The sequence below is a fragment of the Petaurus breviceps genome, unplaced genomic scaffold, assembly GCF_028583685.1.
Source record: "Petaurus breviceps papuanus isolate PSGF00001 unplaced genomic scaffold, PetGlider_PUasm1.0 178, whole genome shotgun sequence".
NCBI classification, from domain to species: Eukaryota; Metazoa; Chordata; class Mammalia; order Diprotodontia; family Petauridae; genus Petaurus; species Petaurus breviceps.
In genome coordinates this window covers 10,188,679-10,214,048 of record NW_027185777.1, presented here as the reverse complement: position 1 = coordinate 10,214,048, position 25,370 = coordinate 10,188,679, and the positions used below count along the sequence as shown (strand labels likewise).

The window sequence follows — 25,370 nt, the reverse complement described above, 5'->3', positions numbered from 1 at the left end:
GATAGAATGGGGTAAATTATTTCACATAAAAGAGGCAAGTAAAAGCTTTTACAGTGGAGGGGAAGAGGGAGGAGATGAGAGGGAATGAGTGAACCTTACTCTCATGGGATCTGGCTTAAGGAGGGAATAACATTCATACTCAACTGAATATCTTACCACCCTACAGAAAAGTAGGAGGAAGGGGATCAAAGGGGGGATGATAAAAGGGAGGGCAGATTGGTAGAGGGTATAGTAAGAAGCAAACACTTTTTTTTTTTGCTTTTTGGAGGGGGGAAGGTAGGGCAATTGGGATTAAGTGACTTGTCCAAGGTCACATGGCTAGTTTTTGTGTTAAGTGGGGCTGGATTTGAACTCAGGTCCTTCTGACTCCAGGGCCGGTGCTCTATTCACTGCACCACCTAGCCGCCCCAGAAGCAAACACTTTTGAAAAGAGACAGGGTCAAAGGAGAGAATAGAATAAATGGGTGGCAGGATAGAATGGAGGAAAATATAGTTAGTCTTCCACAACATGACTATTATGGAACTGTTTTGCATATCTACACAGGTATAACATATCTTGAATTGATTGTCTTCTCAATTAGGGTAAGTGGGCAGGGAAAAAGGGAGAGAATTTGGAACCCAAAGTTTTAAAAACAAATGTTCAAAATTCTTTTTACATGCAACTGGGAAATAAGATGTACAGGCAATGGGGTATAGACATCTATCTTGCCCTACAAGAAAGTGAGAGGGGCAGGGATTGAAGAGGCTGTGGGGTAATAGAGGAGAGGGCAGACTAGGTGAAGGAGTAATAATAATTCATGCCATCTTGGGGTGGGGGGAGGGGAGAGATGGGGAGAAACTTTGGAATTATAAATCATGTGGATTTAAATGAATACTGAAGATTAAAATTAATTAAAAATATAAAAAAATTTAAAAGAACTGATTACCATTTTAATTTTAGGTAAAGAAAGAAATACCTAGGGGCAGCTATCTATTCCATTTAATACTGCTGTTGTATAATGGATAATTTAAGAGTAGTAAATTTAAGATAATTTAAGGGTAGTAAGCTGGCCGTGTAACCTTGAGCAAGTTACTTAACCCCAATTGCTTAAAAAAAAATAGTAAATATCACATGTATGTCATTGGCAGAAAACAATAAACAGAGAAATTAAGAAGAGAGATTGAAATTCGACATAAAGAATGATATTTTAAAATTCAAGGAATAAAAACATTACAAACCTAGAGGAAAAATGAAGTCAGTAAATGAAGAAATCTTAAAAATAGCTACACTAAAAGAAATTAACAGATAAGAGAAGGAAAAATAACTCAACAAGTATGTCAAAATGAGACACTGTTCTTTGTTCTTGAAAATGAACAGACAGAAATCTTGAAACAATTTCTCTCTGTATTAAATATGCTCTCCCATTTTTTTTTTTCATTTGGGGGAATCATAAGGCAAAATAATCTATAAAATACAAAGAAAAGCAAATTACCTAACAGATTTTGAAATCAACATAAACATTACCAAGAAGTGTATTATATATAAAACTTAAAACTTATATATAGTGTACTATATATAAAAATATTAAAAATTATATTTTTAAGTGTCTTGGAGACAGAACAGTTAAGGTAAGTGATCTCTAGAAATATACAGGACTTGATGAATTACTGAGAACTCTTAAACTAATCAAAGAATCAAGGAGGAAAGAAAAGGGGAAATAAGCTTTTAAATGAGAACATATTTTTTGTAAAATTGGGTAACAGTTGAAACCACTAGAAACAATCAAACTAATTTGTGTCTAAGATAAGAGTTATATATAGAATAGGCATCTCTGAATCAAAATAAATGAAGAATCTGCAAAGTGGAAAGTTAAAGAAAATTGAGAGGTTAAATATTTCATAACAAAGATAGGGAGCAATTCTGCTTTCAAAATCTGTTACATGCTTATAAAGGCAAGATGTGTGGGCTATAGTAGGGATCCTTCCTTTACATTTTTTCATTTTTGTTTTTTTTTGGGGGGGGGTTGCTTTTTGGAGGGAAGGGAAGGCAATTAGGATTAAGTGACTTGTGCAAGGTCACATGGCTAGTTTTTGTGTTAAGTGTCTGAGGCTAAATTTGAACTCAGTCCTCCTGATTCTAGGGCAAGTGCTCTATTCACTGTGCCACCTAGCTACCCTCCTTCACATTTTTTCAATCCTTATCAGAGGTAAGAGGTCTAAATAAATTTAGGTAGTATCAGCAACATGAAATTATGGTCTTTTTCATAAAGAAAACATGAAAAAACAATAACCTCAAAATGTGTGATTAAACAAGTTTTTAAACACTAACATTTTATGGAGATATGTAAAGAAAATTATAAGTGGTTTAGAACGGGGAATGAACAAAATAGTGTTTAGCCCAGGAATAACATTTAAACATAAAACACTTAAAAAATTACTATCAAAGTCCAGCAAATGAAACAGGTACAAAGTTTGACAGCAAGGTTTGAAATCTGGCTTAGTTCAAAAAGTTCTATCCATCACTCTTTCTGTAATGAATAGTCGTGTGGGGAAGGATAAGGCCTACTTTATATTCTCTTCCCAGTATAATGACTTTGGCAAGAATGGCAGCAGAAGATTGCTGAGATGTATATCACTAGTTTAGCCATAACAAACCACTGTACCAAGAGCTTTATTCATAAAGATTGAAAGTAGTAAGGTATTTAAAACTTTGTTTCTTAAAAATACATACAAGACTGGCAAGATGTTAAGAAATAAAACCAGAACAAAATTACCATTACAAAAGTAAAATTCTCTTCACATTTCCAGAAAAATAACCATAGGGAATGTATAAATCTGAACCTCTCTGTAATGAAAAGATGACAGGGGCCCACAACAAGGATGGTGTATGAGGAGAAAAATAAGACATGAAATGAAGGAACCTAATTAAACTCTAATAGGGTGTAAGTTACACGGAACCACACTCATAGAATCACAAAATGTCAGAGTCGAAAGGGAACTTATGAGGCCCAATGATCCCATCTACACAATCTCCCCCCCTCACCCAAGAAGCTGCATACTGGGACAACAGAAAACATGCCAGCTCTGGAGGCAGAGCACCTGTGTTTAAACCTTGCCTACTATTTCCTAACGGTGTGACTTCAAGCAAGTCACTTCATCTTTCTTACCAACAGTATTCTCATTTGTAAAATGGGAGAGAGAAAGAAAAAAAGGAAGAAAGACTTATTCAGCACCTTATATGTGCCAGGGCATTATGCTAAGCACTTTACAAATATTATGTCATTTGACCCTCACAACAACCCTGACAGTGAGATAGTATTTCTATTTTACAGATTTGGAAACTGAGGAAAACAGCTGTTAAGTGATTTTCCCATGGTCACACAGCTAGTAAAATGTACAATCCTTCCTGACTCCAGGTCTAGCTCTCCACTCCATCACTGAACTAGGTTAAACCAGGTGGCCTCTCCAGTTCCTCCCTGCTCTAGGTCTATATACCCTATGATCATATCAGTGTCACTCCTTAGAGTGACTTTCCTCCATTTTAGCACCCCACAAAAAAAATTTCAATCAAGTCTATTTTTTATTGTTTATGATATTCTTACTTTGCTCAGACTGAGCTGATGAGTTTTTTCTTACATTTATATGTAGTGTCTATATATAAAGTGTTTTAAGTGTGTAAGTAGGAGGTCATGGATAAAAACAACTATTGTCACTCCCTCACTTAAAAGATGAAAACAGCTTATCAGGGTCTGACAAATCTGACGGATCTAGGAGGCAGGTGACCCCCAAATTTAGAGGCAGATAAATTTTTCAGCTTTCCAGAAAAGCATAAAGAGGGAAGGGGGTCATAGGGGCAGCAGGGTGGAAATGAAGTTAGGGCAGAATGCTGCCATGAGGCATTGGCTCCCCAAACCAGGTAGGGACAAAAATCAGCATCACTAAAGGTGTCTCCATCCTTTGGAAAAACTCACAGAGAAAGCTAAGCAAATCTGACCAGGACAAGATAATAATACTGAAAGGAATCAAATCTAAGTAAGTGGTGGTTAAAGAAGCTGAGTAGCTCCATTTTTTAATGATCAATAAGACAGAGTAAACATAGGGAAAGAGAAGCAAACAAACCTATTTGAATAGTGTTGATAAACCCAAAGACTTTGGCTACTGGAGAAAGGACTTAATATTCAACAAAAACTGTTAGGAAAACTGGAAAGCAGTCTAAGGGAAATTTCGTAGGTTTAAAACAACACCTCACACTAAAAAATAAGTTAAGTTCCATATGGATATATGACAGATATAAATGGTCACATCATAAACAAATTAGAGAAGAAAAGAAATTTCCTGTGTGATCTATTGATGAAGAATTCATGATTAAACAAAGGACAGAGAAGACAAAATGGACAATTTTGATTATATAAAATTAATTTTTTATTCCAACAAAATAACAGGGAAAAGAGCTTTAAAGCAAATTTATTCAATAAAAATGTCATTTCCAAAATATATAAAGAAATGATTCAAATTTCTGTGAAAAGGATCCATTCCCCAGTTTACAGATGGTCAACACAGAAGAACACACAGCTTTCAAAGGAAGAAATTCATGATATGAACAGCCAGAGGAAAAAATACTTTAAATCACTAATAATTAGTAAATGCAAATTAAAGCAATTCTGAGGTTCCACATCTCTTTCACCAAACTGGCAAAGATGCCAACAAAGCAGTTATGACAAATGTTGGAAGGGATATGGGAAAACACATACATTGATATACACTGTGGATAAAACTGTGAATTGGTACAGCCATTGTGGAAACAACTTGGAACTAGGCCAAAAGTCTCTAAACTGTGCATGCCTTTTAACCCAATGATACTTGGCCAATACCACAAAGATTAAAAAAAAAAAGAAGAGGAAAGAACCCAATTGTTTCAAAAATACTTATAGCAGTTTTTTTTGTGAAGTCAAAGAACTGAAAACTAAGTAGGTTTTCATCATCTGAAGAATGACTGAACAAAATTACAGTGTACAAATGGAGTGAAATACTTGTATGCTATAAGAAATAATGAAAAGGGATGGCTTCAGAGAAACCTAGGAAGACCTGTATGAACTGATGGAAATTTCTTCAAGTTCTAAAATGAGCAGAACTAGAAAAATGTCTAAAATAACAAAACTGCAAAGGAAAACAACTTTAAGAAATTTAAGAATTCTAATCAACACACATTAAAAACCAATCATGCTTCCAGAAGACTGGAGTGACAAAGGACTCAGGATAAAATGTTTTATGCCCAATTTGAGATTTTGTCTTTACTACCCATGTCACAAGGATTTTTTGTTTTGCTTTCAATGGGGTTGGTGAGGTAGGAAGGAGAGAAAATGATTTCTATTAATTGAAAGAAATTAGATTTTTTTAAAAAAAGAAAAGAAACTTGTGTTTAAACCACATAGTACTGACAATTGTTTTAGACCTTTTTTTCCATATCATAAGAGGAAAAGCCAAAACACATAAACTGGCAGAACAAAATGCACTTGGTAGTTTTGTCTACAGTTGATATGAAAATATAATATTGTCCAACATAATGCAACTGCTATCAGGAGCCATAATGACCTGCTATCAGGAATTTGTTGAGTCTTACAATATTAGCTGAAATACAGATTCCAGTAACTTTCTCTGATTAGTCAGCCAACGCTAACCTTCAAGTAGGAAAAAAAAAAAGGCAACTTATCAAAAACGTTGAGACTACAACTAGGAAACTTTTGTGGACCAGACCTTTGAGTTCATCATGCTAAGTAATTCCAAGTGAGGAAATTCTCTGTAGTAATGCAAATCAGTAACCAGAATGTATACTCCTTGAGAACTGTCATGCTTGCTTAGATTTATTTGTTTCAGTGCTTAGGGCATAGTAAATAAAAGTTTTTTTATTCATTTATACATTCATGTGTTAAGAATGGAACTTGAACCCAGGTCTTCAAAGATGACATCCACTTTGCCAGCATGCTGCCTCTAAAAATCATTGCCTAGTTTCCATTTAAGACTAATGGCTTTAATCATCAAATATATAATCTGAAAGGAAGATAACAATACAACAAATTACAAGAACATTTTCCTTTTTGTAGTAAGTTATATTTAAAATATTTACTCATTTTCATACTGAGCCAAATGTCAGAACACATTACTAAAAATGTGATGTAAATATTCCCAAGCTCCCATTGACAGTACACTTACTTGTAAGATTCAACATAAGAATCACAACACAATGAATTTCTCCTTCACTTAAAATTCATCATGCCTTTATGTGTAAAAATATTTATAGTAGCTTTTTTTGTAGTAGCAAAGAACTCAAAGACAAAAAAGAAAGGAGTGAACATCAATTGAAGCATGGATGGACAAATTATGGCATCTGAACCTAATATTCTTATGCCATAAAAATAGGGGAAAAACTGAGTTTTTGTGAAAACTGGGAAGACCTGTAGGAATTGATGCAGAGTAAAGTTAACATTAACAACACTGCAAAAACAACCAACTTTGTAAGACAAGAACTGACAAACTCAATGACCAACCATGATTACTGAGGACCATGAAAAATATTGTTCACCTCCAGACAGAGAGGTGATAGATGGACTTAGGGTGCAGATTGAGACTATGCATATTTGCTACAAGTCTTTTTTTTTAATGATGGGATTTGAGAAGAAGGAATAGATTTGTTAATTTTAAAAAATGATTTATCTTTTTAAATAATAAAATACATTGTAGTATGGATTTACATATATAAAGTATCATAACATTACCAATAAATATTATCTCTGTTCTCTTTCCATGCAATAATCTCTCTAAAATAAGATATGCCCAATTTTTCTCTCAGCATTTCACCAGTACCAAAACCAGTCTTAGTAAGCACTTAAATAGTTTGCTGACTTGATTCATTAATATTGTTAATATGACAGATGAGTCAAAATATACCTGAATTCAATACAAATTAAAAATAAACTCAAATTTCCTTTGGTCCATACAAGCTCCAATATCCCATCCCTCAAAATAAGAAAAAAAAAATCTAAACTCTGAAAGCAGTAACCGATACAACTACATAAGAGAAATACAGAGCCAGGAAGAGAAGGCATAAGGACAGTATAAAGACACGAATATTAAATCAAGAAGAAAACTCTTAAAAAAAAAATAACAATAAAAAAGATATTCAAGTAAAAAGAGATATCCTAAGGAATAAAACAGTCTATTATAGAAAATTATAAGGGATTATTTATTTTCTAGCTAAATGTTTCAGTTGCCAATTTTCAAAGATAATTTGTTATCTCCAAAACTGAAACAGTAATAGTAAGGCTCATATTTTATATTGATTTACAATTTCTAAAGTACTTTTTTTGAAAGGCTATAAAGTAGGAAGTTTATTTTTCTGATGAAAAAACTGAGGCTCAGAGCTGCTAAGTGACTTGTTCTAGTTCACTCTTCTAGTAGTTTTGGGAGTTAGGCCACAGTTAGTGGTAAAATTGGAGTTGAACCCTGGTCATCTAAAGCTACCTACTAGCGTTACTTTCTTTCCACTCTACTGAATAAATAAAAAAGTAATACATAGTAATCTTTACATGACTGTCAAAACATATTCACCAAGTCAAAACCTATCACCTATAAAAAATAAAATACCAAAAGTTTTAAGCATTAGTTATCTCTAGGATTATCAATTATCTCTTGATGTCTCTAAATACAGAACTGACTGAGAAATAACGAAAATTTTAAAAAGAAACTAAAATAAATAGGAACTAAATATGAGGTGCAGGCATTTAGTAAAATATGAGAAGGGGCCTGGCTGCAAAGAGTCTCTCCATGTCATAGTGGTACTTATAACACCCTCTTAGAGATACTATGGGCAGGTGGATAGGGTGCAGGGCCTAGAGCAGAGGTTCCCAAACTTATTTAGCCTAATGCCCTCTTTTCAAAAAAAAAAAAAAATTACTCAGCGCCCTCCTGGAAATCTACTTTCTTTAACCCTTTAATAGTTTTTTTTTAAATTTGTATCATTTCAAAAAAGCCTATTTTTTTTTTAAATGATGTATCTTAAATTCAATAATTTATTGTAAATTTGTATGGTTTTTCCTACATTGAAATTTTGATGATGCAATATTGCATCACGTAACCATACAGTATAGTATTATAAACAAGTCATTACATGCACATATCCCTGCCAATGTGGGACACTGGCCTGCCTACACTTCCTCGTAAAGGCCTGCTGCCCTACTTGACCACTGAGCAGTTGTGACTTCCATTTTGTGTTTATCTGGAAAATAATGTAATTACTACCACTTTAACTGTTACACAACAGATGAAACATGTACAAATGGTTTTGAAAAACTGTATTATGTTCACTTGTTTCTTTATCCTTCCACTGCCCCCTTATTTTTATTCAAGGCCCCCCAAATGCCCCCAAGGCTATTACTGCCCTGGATCATTCTAGCTCCCCCAAGTGGCAGTATCACCCACTTTGGAAACCTATAGAGTCAGGAAGACTCATTTTCCTGAATTCAAATCTAGTCTCAGACATTTACTACTCCATGATAATGGACAACTCACTTAGCCATATTTGCCTCATTTTCCCCATCTGTGAAATGAACTCAAGAAGGAAATCACAAACCACTCTGGTATCTTTGTCAAGAAAACCCCAGATGGGGTCACAAAGAATCTGATATGACTTAAATGACAACCACAAAAGAGATACTATCTTTACTGGGGGAGCCAGAGGAGTAAAAGCAATCATTTAAGAGTCTCTTAATATTTTGCCAAGACTGGATCTACTCTACTAGGGGTTAAAGCTTATTCCCATTTCATTGGGAAAATCATGGGAAACACAATGTTGTAGCCCTTCAATACCTCAGACCATTGAAACAATTTCAGAGATAATTTAGAATTCTCTTCTAAATCTATGCTGCAAGTGATAGTAGCAGCAAGAGGTAGAGAAGTACAACCACACATTACCAGAGGGGGAAAAAGCATTCTTCTGAGAAAATAGAGATGGTAACTCTTGATGACAGGTACTTTTTCAAACAAACACACACACACACACTTTCTCTCTGTCTCTCTGTCTCTCTCTCTCTCTCTGGTATGAGGCAAAGCCTACAAAATCCTTCTTGGGACTTTCAACAGACAGTACAGACTTTCATCCTTCTGAAATGAGACTATGCACTGTTGTGCTGTCATTCTAAAATAAAGGCTAAGAAAAGATCTGAGTCTCATATTGGTCTCTCACTGTACAAATATACACTACTCCTGCAAGCAGCCTGAACAATTTAAAAACGTAACTGGGAAATGTTTAGTATGATAAGGAAAGTACAATACAACATAATATTAATTTGCAGTTTTCTACATCAACATGCAGACCACAGACTTCAATTTTAATCTGACATCACTGCTGCACACTAGTCCCACCTCTGAGCATTTACTGATGTTTAAAATGCCTTTCTCCAATCCATTTACCCAAAACCTATCCAAACTGGAAGGCCAAGTTTAAGCCCGACCCCACCTTCATGAAGCTTTCTCTGTGTATTCTATGTTACACTATTTCCCTCTTACTAAATGTATAGTAAAGTCCAGATCTTGGCACTGTTTTTCTGTACTTCAAGTCTTATCCCCTCAAATAAAACTGTAAACTCCTTGAAAGGTATGGATGTCTCCTACTTTATTTGTAGCCTCTAAAATGATGAGTACAAAGTCAATAAGCAATAAATCCTCTGGAATTTCTCTAGTTACATTTATTTGGACCTTCATTCCCTTAATCCAGAATCATTACAATTTCTTTGCACTCTGCCCGTCCCTGTTTTGTAACTCAAAAGGCTCCTGGGAGGATTTGTTGCAGTTTTCATTATGCTACTCAGAACACATATTTTCTCAACATTGCAAAATAACAAATGACATTCATACAGTGATTTAATTTTTAGTACTTTCCTTAAAAGTAAGCTTAAGGAGGGAAGTACAATTACAATAAAATTTAAAGATGAGAAAAGTGAGTCTCACTGAGATTAAACGATTTATTCAGTCACAGATTAATGAATGTAATATGTTGGGACAAAGTATCCAAACAATACTTTAAAAATGAATTCCACACTAGCATTGTTATAGTAGTTATCACATGACTCCTTAATGTAATTATTCTAGTCCATTTGCAGTTAGCAAAAAGACTGACATCACCAAGAAAAGTAGTGGAAACCAAAAAAGACACAAGTTACAGATACAGATCTGCAAAGTGTTTCAGAGGTAAATTCTAGTCCAACCCCTTCATTTGCAAGATAATTCTAATCCTATTACAAAACCAAGGTAGACATAAACCTGGTATGTGGCACCTAAAAAATAGTAAAAGTGACCCAGAAATACTGAGTTCAAACTAACTAAATTAGTCAAGGGGGCATAGAATTATCTCATTGAGGAATAAATGAGAGGTTAAGACCTAAGTCTGTAAAGACAAAGATTGAAGAAAAATATGATACTATAATGACTCTGGATGGGAAAGAACAGAGAGATCATTCACCGAATTCTAATTCCAAAGGAAATTCCTGGAAGCATGAAAGTAGCAAATAAAAAGAAATCATCCTTTGTACAACTGTGAACTTATAAAACAAAGACTGAAAATATAACCACCCTCCCCAAAAAAGACCCAACTAAAAGCATTGCTTAATCCATCAATAGGAATTTATTGTGGCCAATAAATACTCACGGTGTCTCAGTTCACGTTTTGTAAACACTTCAAACAAAAAGAGTGCACAACGTACTAAACATTTTAACTGTGAAGACAAACTTTTCACCTTAACCCAGCACTGACAAAAGTTCAAGCTAAGCCAAGCCATGTCCTGGTGGACGCCGGGCCCCTGAGACGGGACCGAATTAAGGAGGATTCTAATCAGGGATCGGGGCACTTGTTCAGAGAGGAAGCGCAAGGCCCGACAACTTTAGGAAAGCGGGGGCCGGCTCTGCTGCAGGCTGCCAAGGGAAAGTCTGCGGACGGATTGCGGGGCTCTCCGCCTCCCGTCCGGCGCTCCCCGGCTCAGGGCAGGTCTCCCCGGACCCGCGTGGCTCCCCGCGGGGAGTGACACGTAATCGATCCAGCCGGAGCCGGTATCGTTTAGGGCAGCGGCCGGGGTGGGGGGAGGGCCAGAATGCAGGTCTGGGACCCCGGGGCGGGCGCTCGGGCGGCGTCCTCCCAGGGACGGTCCGGGGAGCTGCGCGGGGCCGGCCGGGCGGACAAAGGAGCGCCGGCTCCGGCTTCTCCCGCTGCCCGCCCCGGGCTCCTAGCAGACCCGCCGCCAGCGCGGGCGCTCGGGGAGCCCCCCTCACCTTGGTTACAGAAGAGGCTCCACAGCTTGGCGAAGAGCAGCCCCATCACGCGAGCCCGACCCGCCGTGGGGCCCTCCGCAGGTGCCGCGGCGCCGGAGGACGAGGAGCCGCCGGGGCTCCCACCCCCGGGAGCGGCGCGGGCCGGGGCAGGGCAGAGGCTCTCGGAGGGCGGCGGCGGCTGGGGCTCCTCGCACCGACCCCCGGGAAGGCTGCGGAGGCCGCTCTCCTGCGCCGTCACCGAGAGCTGGGGGTAACGCGTGTGCGGCGGCCAGCTGCTCCCGGCGGTCCCTTTGTTCGTCCGGCTGAGCCCGGCGGCGATCCGTAGGGCCCTGGGCCTCGACCCTCCTCCCCGCCGCAGCCCACCGCCGCTCGCTCTAGCTCGCCCTCTCGTCGGCCCCGCCTCCGCGCTGGTTAGCCCGTCCTCCTCGGAACTCGGCCCCGCCCCTGCTGACGGCGTGCTGCGTCATCGCGCTAACGGGCGCTGACGCCTCGGACGTGGCGCAGCTCCGACCCTTGTTCCCATTGGTTTCCACAAAGCCGGGCATCCCCTCGTGGGCGTGTGGGTGTGTGGGCGGCAGCGTGGAGTTTCCCGGGATTCGGGTGGGAAGAAGGGTATGGGTCTTGGTCAGGCCGAAACCATGAGGTCACGAGCCGCTCCTGGGCTCGCCCAATGACGTCGCAGCCCCTTCAGGAACCCCCTGTGGGGGGGAGGGGGCCCGAAGCGGGGCCCAGGTGGGCTAGCCCCTCCCTGCTCTGAGCTGGTGGTCGGCCTGGGGGATGGGTGGGGCCCAACTTCATTTCCTTTGCTCGTCCCAACCCTATTGTTCCAAGACTGAGGGAGGAAGGAGTGAGAAGGAAAGCCTTTTTTAAACGCTCCCAGGATGCCCAGCAGGTGCTAAGAGGTGGGGTGTGGCAGGAGGACGGCCCCTGACTTCTTAGGATTTCAGTTCTAACCGGAAGAGACCTCGAAATGGAAAAAATGTGGGTGCCCGTCCTTGGGGAAATGGCAGGATTCAGTATATAAGCACTAACCTGCCATGTGCCAGGCACTGTGCTGGATCCTTCGCAGACTTCATCCTCACACCAGCTGTGCGGAAGAGGGGATGTTGTTATCCCCATATTACAGACGAGGAAACTGAGGCAATCGAGTTAAGTGACACCGCTAGGATTTGAACTCAGGTCTTCCTGCCTCCGGGCCCTGCTCCCTATTCACTGGGCCAAAAGACAGTTGGCCCAGGCCCCTTCCTTAAAATGAGATTTTTGGAGTTTCGGCTCTGTGCTCCAGTTGCCATGAAATGGTATTTCACTGTAAGAAACAATTAGGAAGGCAGAGATCCATGGAAAGACTTGTGTGGGCTAAATGAAACCAAAAGAATACATACAGCAGAACTAAGAGAAGATAAACGATGTAACTGTAACAATGTAAGTGGAAGAGAAGCTAAAATGTGAAACTGTGGTTAATTGTTAGGACTCATTGGGCCAGAAAAATGAAAAAGAATCCAGCTTCCTTTAGGAGACCAGCGAATTCTGAATGTGAAGCGCACATAGGTAGGCTGTCAGCCACAGTCGCTTTGCTGGAATGTCACCTGTGGTCCAGCAGCCCCATACCCTCCCCTCCTCCCCCCCTCCCCCGCAAAATGCTTCTGAATTCAGCATGAGTCAGTGTGAGGATAAGAGTGCTGGAGTCACAATCCCAAAGTATCAAGTTCTCCCTTTGACTTTTTGCCCGATCATAGAATAAAAGTGCCCAGGAATCTCTTAAAACAGCTTAGGTCTGGTTCCTGTGTAGTTACCCAACTGTACTTAACAGCCCTTCTTCCAAAGGTACTTGTAGTGAAGTGGGAGTATTATTTATGAGCCAGGTTTTATTTAACCCAGAAAACGCTTAAGATGCAAAGGACTCACAGATGCCCACAAAGAAACAAAAAATCAGTAGCTCACTGGACTCATTATCTCCTGCCCCATTTATTGTAATAACCTTCTGCTTGTTCTCCCTTCCTCAAGCCTCTCCTGACTCCAGTCCTTCTGACACTCATCTTTCAAACTGATACCCCAGAGCACAACACACACACCCAATTTAATCAACTCTAGTGACTCACTATTTTTGTTGTTCAGTCACGTCTGACTCTTCGTGACCCCATTTGGGATTTTCTTAGCAAAGATACTAGTAGTTTTCCGTTTCCTTCTTACAACTCATTTTATACATGAAGAAACTGAGCCTATAGGCTCAAATGACTTGCCTTTGAACTTCATGGTTCAAATGGGTCTTCGTGACTCTAGGCTGGGTGATCTTTTAACTCCAGATCAATCCTCTGTTTGGCTATGAAGCTCTTAATAACCTGATCCCTTCCTATCTTTCCAGTTTTACACCTTACTCCTTTGTGTGTACTCTGAGTTCCAGTGCTGGCCAATAAGAGCCAGAGTGGTGTGAGTTTAAGGCAACATGGAGTTCAGTCTTTGATGGAGGATCTTCTCTGAAAGGCAAACAAAAGGAAATATCGATTTTGTAGTACTTGACTCTCAAACACAGGAACTCTTGAAATTGGGAACTTTCCAACTCAGCATTACCCCAAAGATGGTTAACAGTTATTCTGAAGATTACTAGTCTCTGACCTTGCTCAAAAAAGGTAACAGAAACACTAAAGTGCTAGCCAGAATTTGGAAGCCCAGTAACTCCTCTCTCGGGCTCACCTGGGCAAACACTTGTCAAGTGTTCTCGTAAGTTAACATCTTCTCTTTTTTCTCTTCTGGTAGCCCCCCAGACTTCCTTCCCTGGGATCTGGTAATCCAAGGGAAAACAAGAACAAGAAAAGAAAAAAAAAAAAGCAAAGATGCAATGTAGACCACAGAGGAAGTGACTCTTCCAACAAAAATCTGTTTACCCTTATTGTCACATTTAATTCTCACAACAAACCTATGAGATAGGTTTATTATATTATATTATCCCCTTTTTACAGATGAGAAAACAGTCTGAGGAAGATTAAGGGACTTGCCCAGGGTCACACAGCTAAATGTCTTGGTGCAGAATTTTAACTCAGATCTCCCTGAGTCCAATAGGGTTTGTTGTATTATCACAAAGTTACAAACCCTTCTGCACTAGGCCAGCACATGACCCACCAAAAAGGACCAGGACAAATGTGTTAAGAAAAGGGGCTTCCCACTCCAAGTGTGGCACAAGTAGGGGCTTAGCTCCAGGGATGCTTCATGAGGTACACTCTACTGATGGGGGAAAGGGAGAGCACCCTGATTACATCTGTTATATTTGAATCCCCCCCCTTACAACATCATTGATAAATGGTCATCCTACCTATATTTAAATACCTCCAAGGATGGGAAATGTGCTATCTTAGTCTAGCAATTTTCAAATATGTTGATGTCAGGACCTTTTTACACTAATTAAATAATTTACATTAATTTAATTAATTATTAAAAATTATTGAGAAGCTCAAAGAGCTTTTGTTTATCTGTGTTATATCTATCAATATTTACTGTATTAGCATTTACAACTGATACATTTTTAAATGTTTATTAATTCATTTTTAAAGAACAGTAATAAAACTATTACACATTGACAACATATTTTAATGAAAAATAACTTTTCAAAAAATAAATGAGAAAAGTGGCATTGTTTTACAAGTTTTTGCAAACCTTTCTAATTTCTAACTTAATTGAAGACTGCTGATTTCTCCTGTTTCTGGATTTAGTTTGTTGCAATATATTGTTTTGGTTGACATATATAAAGAAAATCTAGTTTCAGATACATATTTGGATAATGGAGGGAGCTTTTCAGATCATTGTGGATATTCTTTGCTCTTACACTGAGGTTCAACAAATAATTTCTTAAAGCTAAGTTGCAATGTAGAATCTGTTATCATATCAGTAAGTTTTTTGTTCTATGTTACCTTAAGATCTATTGGTCTATCTTGCATTTTGAATGGATCGTTAACAAAACCATGCATAATTATAACATCATATATTGGTCAGATGGAAAATATTGGTTAATTTAATTATTCAGATCTTTCAAATGTCAACATATTTCATTATATGTTTTTTTTTTTAAAGCACATTCCTTCATGTCACCATGGATCTCATTAGAACAGTTTTTAAGTATTGGGAAGCTGTCAAGCTTATGGTGGCAGATACAAATCTTCCAAAATTCTAATTTTAACATGAAAGCTCAAATTTCATCACTGGCAACAGATACTATCAGTTGTTCTTCTAGGAAGTGACAGGCTCACTCCATTCATTTTCAAGAAAATGTCTGCCAGATATCTGTCTGAATAACTATAGTTTGTCTGCCATTCTTTCAAGTGAAAATGTTATTCCATGAAAAAAGAGGGAGGGGAGGAGTAGTTTAGCTTGTAACTCAAATAATCACACAAGAGCTTTTCCTTAAGATAACCATAACATTTTGATATAAATCCAAAGTATTTTATTCATAGGGTATCTAGGTGGCGCAATACATCGAGCACTGGCCTTGGAATCAAGACTTGTCTCCATGAATTCAAATCTGGCCTCAGACACTTACTAGTTGTGTGATCCTGGGCAGATCACTAAATCCCTTCTGTCTCATTACTTCAGCTATCAAATGAATTGGAGAAGGAAATGGCAAATCACTATGATATTTTTGCCAAGAAAACCCCAAATGGCATCACAAAGAGTCAGACACAATTGAACAACCACAATCCTTTGTGTATACTTCATATTTTGTAACACAGGGTATTAAAAAGATGTGCACTCAAAAGTTGAGATTGAATTAAACTAGTAAGTTTTATCATTTCTTCCAGGACATTCTTAAGTGAACTGGGCGTTTTTTTTTAAACTGCAAGTTGTGTCAGTGAAATACACATTACTGTACTACTAGTATAGTTTGGTGCCACCTCTTTGATTAGTATGAAGGTGCCAGCAGTTTTACTCATCGTTATTTTTGCACAATCAGTGGAAATGTCAACAGTTGTTTTAGGATAAAACATGAAATTCAAAGACATTACTCAACCCTTTGAATGTTTCAGCATCACTCATGTTTTTTGTTGCTAAGCATTTACATAAAAGATCAATATTTAGTTGGAGCCAATACTTGATGAATATAAGTAAAACAGAAGGTTCAAAAAAATCTGTACATTTATATATCTGTAAAGCAAAAGTCCAATTCTACAGACAAGATGTTAAATTAGTCTTCTTGTTTGCAGCTACATCTTTAATTCACAGGTTCTATAGCCTCTGGGGAAACTCCATTGTACAGTGGCAAGAGAATTAGAGTGAAAAAGGCAAATAACATATCATTATTATTATAAAAATAGTTTTAGCCTCACAGCTCCCCTTAAAAGGGTCTCAAGGACCTCCAAACATTCATGGGCCACGTTTTGAAAATTACTGCATTAGTACATTACATTTTTTGATAGCTCTAATTATTTTTAAATTCTTCTTTACAATTTTTATTCTTCTTTACATTTCTTCTTACTTCCTTATAAATTCTCCCCAACTAGTTCTACCCTCTGAAGTCAAGTAGGTTAATTCCTTTTCTACACGATAGTACTTCAGTTATTTGAATATAGCTACCATGTGTCATTAGGTGCCTCAGTGGATAGAGTGTTAGCTCTGGAGTCAGGAAGATCTGACTTTAAATCCAGCTAGCCTCAAATACTTAATAGCTGTGTAACCCTGGGCAAGTCACTTAACCCTGTTTGCCTCAGTTTTCTCGTCTGTAAAATGAGCTGAAGAAGAAAATGGCAAAACACTCCAGTTTCTTTGCCAAGAAAACCCCATGGACAAACACTGGCATACTATTGTCCACTTGGTCACAAATAGTTGGACAAAACTGAATTAATGACAATCACTATAATTATAGAGATCATTTAGTTCAACCTAAGATTTTTCAGTTCAAAATTTCCATTATTTTAAGCATTTAGAAGAAACACTGTAATGGAAGTAAGGGGATGTGAATTCAAGTCCTGTCTGTCAATACCTCTGTAATCTTGGGTAGGTCACTTAACCTCTCTCAGCCTTAGTTTTCTTATTTGTAAAATGAGAAATTTGATCTAGATCATCCCTAAGGTAATTTTCAGCTTTGACATTCTATAAAAAAGGATCCAGATGGCATAGTAATAAGTCAGTTACCTTCTGCCTGACATGTACTACCCACAGTAAGTTTTAACTGGTGGGGAAAAAAGGTACTAGACTATTACAGAAAATTGGACTAACTCTTATGCATAAGAACATACTAAGTATCACATAGGAAATATTAGGACCTACTGAGAATTGATAAGTACTGTTGTCTAAAAAGGCCCTAAGATTGCAGAGAATTTAAAGGAAATTTGAATTCTATTCTTGGTATTATATAAACTGAAACCTTAGTCAAATAACTTCAATTTCATTTATACACTACAGGTTTTCTAAAAAATGTATTAAGATATATAATTTGCTGCAGCTTTTAGAATAATGTGTTCAACATTATTAAAAACATTATGAAATTAATTTGTTCAATGATGACAACTGTGAAGTGGATGATTACATGTACTTAAAGATGTTTTCATCTTCATTGTTTTTATGACAGTAGAATGTTACTTTGTAGATGTAAAATAGAATTACTCTACTATTATACTTGAGTGAAATAAAGACTTAAGGAGAAATGTCATTTTTTTCTCTTTTGAATTCTGATAGTTCTGCAAAAATGATATTTGGTACCAACATCTTCTCCCAACTATTGCTTTGCCTACCCAAAATACTATTCTATATTAATAAAGCATTTTAAAATGAAATTAGGTATACATTGTTGATCCAGGAAAATTCAATCAGGATAAGATTAATGAAATGCTATTCTATGAATTACTATTTTTAAAATATAAAAGCACATTTACTAAAGCAATATTTTAATAGTAAAACATTTAAAATTAATTCATGTATATGCTGTCAGAAAGCATCCCATTATTCAGAAAAGAGAAATGGAATGAGACTATGTAAATTGCAATTTTATATGTATGAAAACATGTTCACAAAGCAATACTTTACAAAAAGCAATGCTCTAAATTCATAAAAATGTAAGGTCTATTCATATGTACACTGTCAATACAGGAAACTTTATCTAGTTATTCAGACAAGCTGAATGTAATACTGTTATATAAATGGTTATTTTGCAAACATGAAAACATGATTACAAAAAGCAATACTTTAAATTCATAAAAAGCATACAATAAATTCAGGCTTATACTACTGATCTAAGAGAGTTTATCTAGTTATTCAGGAAGGATGAATGTACTATTGTACTATAAATTGCTATTTTACAAATATGAAAACATGTTTGGAATACAGAAAAATAAATGTGACTTTCAAAAGCAAACATTACCGAGAAAATATGAGTTAAAACTGTGCTTTTCAAAATCCTTCTTGAGCTCCTCCATGGCCTGGGACCAAATCACATTTTTCTTGGAGGCTTTTGATACAGAAGTTTTGATTTTATTGTCTTCTTCTGGTTCTATGTTTTGATCTTCTTTGTCACCAAAAAAGGATTCTATAGTCTTATTTCTCTTCCTCTGTTTGCTCATTTTGCCAGCCAATTACCTGACTTTTGAGCTCTTTGCCACGGCAGAACTGTTTCCAAAGTGGAGAGTGCTGTGTCCCAAATTCCTGGGATTTTGCGCAGCTGTTGTCAGAACTACTTCTAGGCACATGCCTCAGTACTGTGAGGAGGATTTTCTCTCCACAGTCACCACAAGCTCTGCCATGCCAGCTTTCCTCCTCACCCCAGGACTGCCACCTAAGACTGTGACCCAGACCCAAACAGGGCATAGTAAGAGAATCCTGCCTCAGCATCAGCAGAGAGATTCCTGCAATTGTCGTCTAGTCAGCCTCTTGATGCCCCCATTATCTGTGGCCCTGGAGTTCCAGAAGTGCCGTTCTGCTGCCACAGACACCGCTGCCTCTGCCACCCTGGAGGCAGGGGCTGGAGAGTGTTCTTTTCTCACCTAGGTCCAACAGAGTTTTCCCAGTGACCTTTTACTTTCTCTTTGGTGTTTAAGGGTTGAGAAGTCTGGAAACCACCACAGCTGCCAGTGATTCAGTCCCCTGAGGTCTGCTCTGGCTGGCGTGTGCTGCTGGTCTATGCCTGTGCTGGAGGGGCCCATGTGAGACTGTGCTCCACTCCCAGCCCAGTGTGATAAACCCTCCCTTTAGGCTTGCCAGTTTTACTTCAGCTGGAGATATATTTCACTCTGTCATTTTGTGGGTTCTGTAGCTCTAAAATTTGTTTAGAGTCATTTTTTACTGGTATTGGGGGTAGCTGGGGCACGAGCTCAAGCAAGTCCCTGCTTTTACTCCACCATCTTAACTCCAGCCCCCGAAAACATTCACTGGGGAGAATATGTGGAGACAGAGAGGAAAATAGAAGGTAATTTGCACGGGGAGAATAAGATCAGGGAAGGCTTCACGGAAGAGGTGACATCTGAACAGATTCTTGAGGAAAATAGGATTCTGAGACTTAGAGAAAGGGAGAGTCCATTTCAAGTATGGGTGGTTGATTTTGGAAATGTACATACATGAGAGATAGAATGCCAAGTTCAGATAACAGGTTATCCATTTCGTCTGGTACATAGAGTTCTTCAGGGCGTAATGTAAGATCAAATTCAGCCCTAGGGAAATGCCCCAAATTCCTTTTCTTTTATTCATTTGACCCAGACTTTCCCTGGGAACATCAGACAGTAGCTTATGTCTAGATCTTCACAGATGTGAATAAAAGGGTGCTGGCTACCGTGGAAGAAGGAAATGGCAAACCACTCTAGTATCTCTGCCAACAAAACCCCAAATGAGGTCACAGAGAATTAGACAGGACTGAAAACAACTGAACAACAAGTACCGTGGAAGCCCTCAAGCTAACAGTCAGAGAAGTGCTTAGGGGCCAGCCACTACCTTGTGGCTACTAGAACTAATGTGCTCCTGGGTGGCTGCCACTAAGACAAGTGACCCTTTCCCTTTTCCTACTCCCCTGACCGTAATCTCTACCCTTCACTGAGGCAATAGTGAATTATTTCCTTGGACAGAGTATGCTTTGGCTCTCTGGGACACAACCTCTACTGTACTTACATTCTGAAGGATTCTGTGCCCTGGAGGGGACTCCTGATCAGAAACTGCTGTGGAGTCCTAACACCTGGTGATAGTTTCTAACAAGGAACAAAAGGATGATCTGCTGGGTAGCTTTCTTGCTAATGTAGCCCACTCAGTAGTGCACATACTCAAGGACTCTGTCATGGACCCACAAAACCATACCATGACCACTTTCATCTAGAACTTTCACCATGCCTTGCTGATGGTGATGGGAATGAGTGGTGTTTACTGCGAATCTTGAAAACAGTGGCTGGACTTACAGGAGGCCTGGGTCTCCTCCAGTCTACTGGGGGTTCTCCAGAACTGTCCAAGAATTGAACCTGATCCAATTCAAAAGCAACATTACCTAGACCTTCACTTTTGATATGTCTTAGCTGTAAATCAAGGTGAAGCTCCTTGTTGAAACTGCCAAGGAAGCAACAAAGAAGGCAAAAGTAAATATTCTACCAGCAGCTATATTGATCAAGGATTTGGCCAACAAGGCAGCCACTAAGAAGCAGCAACAGAAACAGTGTGCTTGAAGGGTCTATTCTGGGGCCTCCCCTGCAGCAAAAGGGCCTTGTTACCATCAGTGGTCTGGTAAATATTTGACAACCAGCTCTCCAGTTAAAAAAAAGCACATGGGACAGATACATGTTTTTTTTTAAATTAAATTTTATATTTATTTTTAGTTTACATCATTCATTTCCACAAGATTTAGAGTTAGAAATTTTCTCCCCATCTCTCCCCAACCCACCATCCCAAAACAGTGATCCCAATGTATACCCCGTCCTCCAATCTGTTGTCTCCTATGTTCTCCCCCATTCCCCCTACAACTTTCCAATAGGCAAGATGGATCTCTATGCCACAGTGCCTGTATATCTTATTTCCCAGTTGCAGGTAAAAAAAATTATATATATATATATATATTTTTTTTTAATTTTATTTTAAAACTTTGAATTCCAGATTCTTTCCCTTCCTCCTTTGTCACAGACCCTTACTGGGAAGATAAGCAATTCAATATAGGTTGTACATGTATAGCTATGCAAAACATTTCCATAGTGGATATATATAATATATGATATTATATATATACATATGTTATATATAATATATATATGTAGTCAGTGAAAGACAGTGAAAGACTGACTATATTTCCCTCCATCCTATCCCGCCCCCCACTTGTTCTATTCTCTACTTTGACCCTGTCACTTTTCAAAAGTGCATGCTTCCAACTTCCTTCCCATAACCTGCCCTCCCCTCCATCATCCCCCCGTCTCATCCCCTTCCCCCTACTCTCCTGTAGTGTGAGATACTCTATTTAGTGTGTATGTCATTCCCTCCCTAAGCCAAATTCAATAAGAGTAAGGTTGACTCATTCCCTTTTGCCTTCCTGTTCTTCCCCTCCCTTGTAACAGTTTTCCCTTGCCTCTTTTATATGAGATAATTTACCCCATTCTGTCTCTCCCTGTCTCCTCTCATTATATTCCTCTCTCACCTCTTAATTTCACCTTTTAAGTATCATTCCTTCCTATTCAATTGGTCCTGTGCCTTCTGTCTTTGTATACCTGTACATATGTATACACACACTCACATATGTATTCATACACTCATATAACCTCCTACATAGACATATATATGTATGTATACATATATATTTCTATTCCCTTCAAATATTATCATGCAGAGAAAAGTTTTATAAGTTACAATTATCGTTTTCCATGTAGGAATGTAAATAGTTCCACTTTGATCCGTTCCTTATGATTTCTTTTCCCTGTTTAGCTTCTCATGCTTCTCTTGGTTCTTGTATCTGAATGTCAAATTTTCTATTCAGGTCTGGCTTTTTCATCAAGAATGCTTGAAAGTCCTCTATTCCATTAAATGACAATATTTTCCCCTGAAACATGATACTCAGTTTTGCTGGGTAGGTGATTCTTCGTTTTAATCCCAGCTCCTTTGCCCTCCAGAATATCATATTCCAAGCCCTTCAAAACCTCAGTGTAGAAGCTGCTAGATCCTGTGTTATCCTGATTGTGTCTCCACAACATTCAAATTGTTTCTTCCTGGCTGCTTGTAATATTTTCTCCTTGATCTGGGAACTCTGGAACCTGGCTATAATATTCCTAAGAGTTTTCTTTTGGGGATCTTTTTCAAGAGGTGATTGGTGGATTCTTTCAACCTCTATTTAGCCCTCTGGTTCTAAAACATCAGGGCAATTTTCCTTGAGAATTTCTTGGAGGATGATATCTAGGTTCTTTTTTGACCATGGCTTTCAGGTAGTCCAATAATTTTTAAATTATCTCTTCTGGATCTATTTTCCAGGTCAGTGGTTTTTTCAGTGAGATATTTCACATTGTCTTCTATTTTTTTATTTGTTTGGATCTGTTTAATAGTATCTTGATTTCTCATAAAGTCACTAGCTTCTATTTGCTCCAATCTAATTCTGTAGGAATGATTCTCTTCAGTGAGCTTTTGAGATTCTTTTTCCATCTGGCAAATTCAGCTTTTTAAGTCATTTTTCTCTTCATTGGCTATTTGAGCCTCTTTTGCCATTTGAGTTAGTCTATTTTTTAAGGTGAAATTTTCTTCAGTCAGGTTTGTTGACTCTCTTTTCATGATTTTCTTGTATTATTCTTATTTCTCTTCTCAATTTTTCCTCTACTTCTCTTATTTGGTTTTCAAAATCCTTCTTAAGCTCCTCTATGCTCTGAACCAGTCCATATTTTTCTTGGAAGCTTTTGGTGCAGGAGTTCTGACTTTGTTGTCTTCCTCCTCTTCCATGCTTTGATCCTTTTTGTCCCCAAAATAGGAGTCTAAAGTCGGGTTGCTGTGCTTGCTTTGCTTCCTTTGCTTGCTCATGTTGCCTCACTTTACTTTTGACCTTTTTGCCACAGTAGAACTTTTCTACCAGAGAGCAGAGCTTTGTCCCAAATCTCTGGGGTTTTCTCAGCTGCTGGAGCTATTAATTGGCTGCCCTCTCTGAAGCCTCCACATGCTCTGGCACTCTAGTCACATATCCCAGGATCTCCACCCTAGACAGCAATCCAGATCCAAGCAGCTGAAAGCAAGAGTGAATACCCTTCAGAATGGTTGTTTGGTCCCCCTACAATCTGCAGACCAGGAGCTGTGAAGCAGCCACGTGGTAGCATCCACTGTGCCTCAGCTGCTTCTCCCTCTGGGGGCAGAGCCTGGACCTCATTCTCAGACCCCCCTGTTCCCAAAGTCCACTGACCTCTCACATTGTCTTTCGCATTTATGGGTTGATAATTCTGGAAACTGCCACAGCTGCTGGTGTTTCATTCTCCCAAAGTCCCTCCAGCTGGGGCTGGTTGTGGCCACTCTGAGACTAAAACCTCAGGCTCATGCAGGGCTGGGCTCAGCTCCCACCATGCTGTGATGGCCCCTTCCTGCTGGCCTGCCAGGCTGTCTTCAACAGGAAGTTATTTTCTCTCTGTCACTGTGTGGGCTCTGTATCTCTAAAGTTTGTTCAGAGTCATGTTTTACATGTATTGGAGGGGGTAGAAGTGGGAGCCATGTGGAAGTCCTGTTTCTACTATACCATCTTGGCTCCACCCCCTGATGAATACATATTTAAGTTTAATCTTCATTATTTAACATTTTGTCTATCACTTTCTTAAGTCTAGACAACTAAAACAATAAATCAAGCCCTGATGTGTAGCATTTGCTGATTTCTTAAGTTAAATATCTAAAAATTGGCTCTCCAGAGACCATTTGAGCTGATACCAGCCCCTGCTAGCCTCCCAGACTTCCAGTAGTCAGGGCTGAGAGTCTGCTGGCAAGACATGAGGGACAGAGCCTTAGTCTCTGAACAGATTATCAGCATGATGCAAATCAACAATCAAGCTTTTGTCCCATTGCCCACCCTGTCTTTATTTCACTCTAATGAAAGAATATAATGTGTTGTCTGGTTTTGCTGAACTGCCTTCCCCCTTTGTATTTTCATCTTAGTTACAATAAATAGCTTGGTGGGTTGGAAAAACACATACAGAAATAAAAATGCTACAAAAATTAAAGGCATCAATTAAAAAAATTAGTACAGGGGAAAGGTGGTGAGGATTTCACTAGGACATTAATATTGTTTCTAAGAGCTTTTTTTTTTTTTCTTTTCTGAGGGAGAGGCAAGGCAATAGGGGATTAAGTGACTTGCCCAAGGTCACATAGCTAGTAAGTGTCAAGTGTCTGAGGTCAGGTTCTCTCCAGCACCAGTGCTCTATTCATTGCACCACCTACGTTCCCCTCCAAGAGCTTTTTAAAACTAGTCTCAAACAGCTTTAACTATTAACTGTATTTATGTCTAAGGCTGTTTCTGAACTTTTTTTTTTAACACTTAACATCAATTAGCTTCTACAAAGAAATATTTTCTTGATGGATATAGCAGTAAGATAAGTATAAGTATTTCTGCCCAAACCCAGAGACACACATTCTTCTATACCAGGGAAGAATAGGTTCAGCCTTAACAGTATTTCTACATAGCATTCAGTCCACCAAATTCACAGCAGCTGAATAGATAAGTATACATCTCTGCTACCCCTGGACCAGGCCAGGTAGGTCATTCAGGATTTTTATCCTCACTGTGGCTTAAAGGTAATCCTGACACCAACACTAGCTCCTGGACTTCTGGTTGTTCCATCTCCAGACCTTCACAAGGTCATAGCTCTCTCCAATCTCCTTCATCTAAAAGCAGGGACTGGACAAATGCAAGGATGCAAAGAACAGAAGCCTCCATGCATGGGGCACACATAGGCCTCAGATGGAGAGGGCTCGAGGCCTCTCCCCTTACTGTACTGTCTCTCTCCCTGGAACTCAGTCAGACAGCACAGAAGCCAACACCATTTAAATGCACACCAGTTCTGGCTGAGCAGTCACTTAACAGTGTATCTCCTCATCACGAGGTTAGCAGACCATAACCAGCTCTAGAATGTCTGCACATGCTCCATTCCATGTCATCATCATGATGCCGTCCCAGAAGCAAGCCTGAA

General features: G+C 38.9%; 1 protein-coding gene and 1 long non-coding RNA gene across 2 annotated transcripts in view; both read right to left on the bottom strand.

Annotated features, from left to right (window-relative positions):
• ARL5B (ARF like GTPase 5B) overlaps window positions 1-11,469 on the bottom strand; it is a 41,610-nt gene extending 30,141 nt beyond the window's left edge. Inside the window, exon 1 of the mRNA XM_069086268.1 lies at window positions 11,296-11,469. Coding sequence (XP_068942369.1) covers window positions 11,296-11,341 — 46 coding nt within the window. The 5' untranslated portion in view covers window positions 11,342-11,469. The remainder of the gene's footprint in view (window positions 1-11,295) is intronic.
• Window positions 11,470-13,042: 1,573 nt separating this feature from the next.
• Window positions 13,043-19,417, bottom strand: LOC138159762 (uncharacterized). The gene is made up of 3 exons (XR_011167963.1): window positions 18,638-19,417; window positions 13,987-14,074; window positions 13,043-13,769 (listed from the first exon to the last, which is right to left on the bottom strand). It is a non-coding gene; the product is annotated as an uncharacterized lncRNA (long non-coding RNA).
• Window positions 19,418-25,370: the final 5,953 nt, after the last annotated feature.